The 5,681-nt window shown below is 42.2% G+C and overlaps 1 protein-coding gene across 1 annotated transcript; it reads left to right on the forward strand.

Moving 5' to 3' along the window:
* Positions 1–3,364: 3,364 nt before the first annotated feature.
* nkx2-9 (NK2 homeobox 9) lies at positions 3,365–5,164 on the forward strand. The gene is made up of 2 exons (XM_085767205.1): positions 3,365–3,735; positions 4,099–5,164. The coding sequence occupies exons 1-2, from the start codon at positions 3,573–3,575 to the stop codon at positions 4,683–4,685; spliced, it is 750 nt and encodes a 249-aa protein (XP_085623331.1). The 5' UTR covers positions 3,365–3,572; the 3' UTR covers positions 4,686–5,164.
* Positions 5,165–5,681: the final 517 nt, after the last annotated feature.

Raw genomic sequence — 5,681 nt, forward strand, 5'->3', positions numbered from 1 at the left:
TTAGTTTATTCATTATATACATATATATATATATTAAAAAAACTACCACTGGTGAACACAGCTGTGCATCTTCTGTTGTTTATCTCAACATTGGCTTGGTACCTCAGATATTTAATGAAAAACTTAAGTTACAAACTGAAGATGTGGGGTTTGAAAGAAGAGGCCATTTAAGATTGATGACTGATTTAACTGAATAGTCAACCCATACCCATATCAAAGGTTACTTTTGAGAGGGAACGTATTTTCAATTGCAAAAAAAGAAATTGAACTCTTCTGAGCCACCAAACTTCATGTCAGCACAATACGAAAAGCTGAAGTAGCCTATCCCCTAAATATTAATTTATTGTTTGGAGGTAAGTGTACGTATATAGCCCACAAAAACAGGATACACATGTTAAAACATGTCAAACAAACATGTTTTTAAAACAAGATATAATTTAATTTGGATGTTGTCAGGGGACAACTTTAGAAAAGGTACACTTTCCTTTGATTTTAAGCTGTGTTCATATTGTAATAATAATTGTGTGTAATTTGTATTTCATGAGATGCGTTTCCACACACCAAGTTCGATTCCCTTGTTAAAGAAAGTCCTTTAAATTAGACCTACTCCTTTTATCTCAATGGAAAAATAATGGAAAAGCTATTTTAAAAGATTAACTGCAGGACACAAGATGACGATAATAAGATCTCCTAATAAACTGAAAGGTTTCATTCTCAAGATGCATGAAGGTACAAAATCAACTTCCAAATATGATGTGAGGAATCATGCTGATGTGCAGGCGTCGACCTCAGATTTAAAGTGAGCTGCTCCACATCAGATGACTGTGAAATCTGTCTTCTACTATCAACCTCTGTATGTGCACCAAGCAACAAGATGCAAAAGACATGTTGAGTGAAGCAGTGTGCAATAACTAAACTTGTATCATTTCAGTAATAGACTATATGAGCCTCTGTGGTTCAGAGTTTGGTGGCAGGGGTTTCTGAGCTCCTGCGGCTGCTCAGGTCTAATGTGTTAAAACTGTCACTTCAGCTGTTGACTCCAGAACCTTGTGAGGGGAAATCTGCATTTGGCTGAGGAGGGATTGGGAATGGAGAGCTGAACAACAGAGTAAATATTTGGCAGTGGAGAGCTCTTGGGAGCTGCAGAGGACCCTCTCTGGCTGAAGCCTGTGGGTGTTAAATAGATTAAGGGGCTGCTGGGTCATTGTGGACAGAGAAAATTCCCGCTCTTTGGACATGACTTCTCTTTGCCTTCACGTTGTTTTTGCTCTCCAATCGAGTGCTCTCTGTAAACCGCCCACTCCAGCAAACCTGCACTATACTGTAATCCGCTGGTGTTTGTCAACCACTCGGAGGCCGATGTGTGCACAGGCAGGATGCTCAGGGGGAGGATTTGGTCCTGTTGGTTTTCCATGATGACACCAAATTTTTATCTTAAAAGTTCCTTCAAGTTGTTTGTTTTCCAAGGAAACATCCGTGCGTAATGTGCGTAAAAAGGAGCGGAGATAAAGGCTGTTGTCAGGCCATTTCAGGAGAATGATACAGGTCACTGACTGTGCTGATCTCTGAAAATCTAAAAGGAATTTAATACGTCCTGAATCACACATGTAATATTGCTCCCGACTATAGACTTGGCGGCAGTAGACGCAGAGCAGTAGATAGTGTCCCAGATCCTATTCAGCTCCATTCAAAACCATGACAACACGGAACAAGCTCGGATTTATCCTGCTAAGTTAAAGGACATTGTGCCGGGGCGTCAATCAGGCATTATTGCGGGACTGAACAAATGCAAAATCTTGACTGGAACAAATGCTTCCAACGGGTCTCGGACGCGGGGCTACATTTTCTCCTTTTGTTCCCCTCCTCTGGTTGGCATGTATTTGTGTTCCCTCTCGTCCGACCACCCAGGACGACTGGGGAAGCATGTCCACCACCAGCGCTCTCCTCCCCGGCCTCATGCACCTCGCTGAAGTGGATGAGGGCCGATATCAATATCAAATAGAGAGAAAAATCACAGCCCCCACATAAGGCTGGGTTCAGGCTTTGCATTTAATGTGTTTTTATATGTTTCCATGGACACAAAAAAAGAGCCATGATATGAGCATGTAGGCGTCAGGTGGAGCAGAGGATGGTCTGCTGTTTACTACAGGATCATTTTTATTTAAAAAAAAAAAAGAAAAGAAAAGAAAAGAAAAAAGTTTTGATAATAAATAAGAAAAGAAAACACGACAAAAAATATCGCAGTGGAAGCCACAGTGCTTCCATTTAGGGCCTGTGCGCTTGAGGCATGAGTAATTATGATAATTTATCTTGATTACCAATGAACAAAATCCTGTCAGCAGTGATCAGTCATTGCTCCACTTTGTCAAAAACTGAATAGACATGTTTAAAAAAGTATTTATCGTACAGCCAATTTACTTCTGCAATACAATCATTACATTTATACTTTTAAAAGCCCATTTTAGACATATAAGAACTGACTTGTAACACAGATGTGAGCAGATATTAGGACATATTTGAGTTTTTATTACTTACCAACTTCTCTTATGAAGAAAAATGTCTCATATTACAACCCTTTTGTTGTGTTGGTATTAGTTGTTATTATAAGCCAATGTCCACTTATGTCTGCAGGTCATAATGATGAGAATTATTATAAAAACTCAAATCTGCTCATAGGCTACATTGCAGCGCGTTATTTTAAATGTTGAAATGTTTTCTATTTAAGTTTGTCCACAAATAAATGTCACTGAACGAAAAATCAAATGCAATGTAAGAAAACTTCCTGTTGTTGGGAACCCTCTGTATGAGACATGAGACGTTTCCGGAACAACCCCACATGTTTGGGAATCCTCCATCCACCATAAACCTCTACATTTCTCACGCCGGCAATTAATACGCCTCTAATGGACGTATTAGTTAAATCAACTCGCAGGCATCAGGCTAATTGCTCACTTTGTATGTAAATGCTGGACACGTTGTTTGGGTGAGAGGAGTCAGGGAGGGAGGGAGGGAGAGAGAGGAGGGGGGACGAGGAGGGTGGTGGTGTGTGTGTGTGTGTGTGTGTGTGTGTGTGTGTGTGTGTGGGGGGGGGGGGTGATGATGGGACGGGCTCTGTTGTCAGTTGCCACCCAAGACGTGATTCAGCTCCAACAATTACCATTATCTGTTTCCCAGTTTGACGATACGGGACGAATCTGTAATGATGACGAGTGTTTCCTTCGCTCATTGTTGACGCTCTGAGGTTTTTTTTTCTTCTTCTCTCTGAGCCTCCACACCTACCGTCATTGGGTGACAGCACTCCAGCCATTCAGGTACTCAGCGGAGGAGGAGGCTTTATAAGAGCGCAGCCTTGTGTTTGCAGCTTATGGAGTGCTGTTTGTGTAAACACTGAGCGCAGTGCACACAGAGCTGCTGTTTGGACAGCGCGTAAAGTGGACACGATCCGCTGCGGCTCTCTTTTTTTGTTGTTGTTTTTTTTTTCATTTCTCCTCCTTGGACTCCGACTTTACTTTGAGTGTGTTTTTATTTAACACCGATATACCACGGATTTGCAAAGGACGAAAGGACGCGCGATGGCTGCACCGACCAAGTTCAGTTTTTCCGTCAGGAGCATCCTGGATTTGCCTGAGCAGGATGCGGAGGCAGCGCCGCGGTCCTCCCCGGTGTACTCCTCCTGCTCCTCCAGCTCGCCCTACACCTCCTGGATGATGGAGTGCGACCGCAGCCCCTGCATATGTAAGTACACGTCTGAAGCCTTTACAGCTATGGGTGGTGATGCTGATGCTGGGTTTGATAAATGTCAGCATTAAAAAAATAAAAAAAAACATTCATCCGTTCGTTATAGCATCTTTATTGCTATTTTTTATTTGAACCAGTTTTATTTTGAAACTGCACTGTGATACCCTCGTGTCTAAATTACAGATATCTTGTGAAAAATTCTGTAAACTGTATCCTGATAGATAGATATATGGGTAGATAGATATATAAAATACATTGATGAATGGGTGGATTTGAACAGAAAATGTCTAGAATAAATCTTTATTATCACATTATATCAATAGATATGTGGGCTAACCTGTGACCTATTTATCACTGCAGCTTCCGATGAAGGCAGCCTCGAGGCCTCCCCGGACTCAACCAAGCCGGACGACTCGTCCCTGGACTCGGAGCCCGACAAGAGCAAGAAGAGCAAGAAGCGCCGGGTGCTGTTCTCCAAGGCCCAGACCCTGGAGCTGGAGAGGCGCTTCCGCCAGCAGCGCTACCTGTCCGGCCCGGAGAGGGAGCAGCTGGCCCGGCTGCTCAGCCTGACGCCGACCCAGGTGAAGATCTGGTTCCAGAACCACCGCTACAAGATGAAGAGGGGCCGGGCGGACGGAGCGCTGCTGCTGCCGGACGTGGAGATCGTGCAGCCGCCGCCGGTGCTGCGCAGGCTCGTCGTTCCGATCCTGGTGCGCGATGGGAAACCTTTTCACACCTGCTTACTGGACACGGAGAAAAGCGGCTGTCTGCCTCCTCCCCCCTCTCATGCGGTACCCTTCCCCTTGGCCTACCCGTCTCTGCAGCAGCATCATCCCTCCCCGGTCGCCCTTCCTCCCAGGTACCAGCACTTTCCCACCGCGGCGGCCTCCAGATTCGCCTGGAGAGACTTTTGGAGCGACTCGGTCCACTTTAACTCTTTCAAATGAAGGCCCTGTTTCAATGCACAAACTCATTTAGAAATTGCATCAAATGTTTTCTGAATGTTTAGCAAATTTTTTGAGCAACTTAAACATTTAGATTTTTCATTATAGGCCTATAGAACAAAATGTATTTTGCACATTTTATTTTGATATTTGTTATTTTTTAAAATGCTGATTTATATTTTTCTCAAACGCGGGCTTACTGGTGTAGCCTGTATTTTTAATTATCCGCTGAGATAATGTATTTGTTAAAACGTTATATTTGTATAAATAACCTGTTGTTGTTGAAGGCAAATGTGTACAGTAGGCTGCATTAGGCGGTAATAGAGGAGGTAGCAGCGAAGCTATATTATTATAGCCTGAATGTCTGAAGGAAAAATAATGTTATTTGTTGTCTTTAAGGAGACTTTCTTTAAAGGTTTTTACCTGTTTAAACTGTTTCTATTTGTGAACAAAGTTATTAATAAAAACATCTCACATATTTTGTATGATACATTTAACATTGTATGCCCTTTCTTTCTCAAATGTCCAAAAAAAAAAAAAAAGACAGAAGAATCAGCATGTGTTACTGAAATCTAAACAAATGGATGCAAAAATTCAGATTTTATTTTATTTATTTGAGTTTACTTTAAGGTTTGGTTTCATTTTTCCAAACAGTAACCTCTCAAACGTGCTTTAAATCTGTTCAGTGGCTTTAAAACCATAGTCAGTGGTCTAAAATATATTAAATTAGCTAAATGTAAAATCAGAAGCAGGTCATGACAGAGGCCTGGAGGCTTTTCTGATGGTAAAAGAAACTAATTATGCACCCAGAAGCTGAGCAAACATTACTCCTAAAGGGACTGGCTTTGCTTAAGCATAAGAATACCCAGTAAACATTACAGCCTCTCTCACTATAGCTCCCTGTTGTCGTCTGGGACCATGGGCGGCTTTTCACTTTAATACCATTAACTTTTGTTATTCTAAAGCTATTAGTTCTCTGTGGTCATCTTGGTTTATGTA

This window comes from Trachurus japonicus, chromosome 22 (genome assembly GCF_045865225.1).
Source record: "Trachurus japonicus isolate A0001 chromosome 22, Traja_1.0".
Classification (NCBI taxonomy): domain Eukaryota; kingdom Metazoa; phylum Chordata; class Actinopteri; order Carangiformes; family Carangidae; genus Trachurus; species Trachurus japonicus.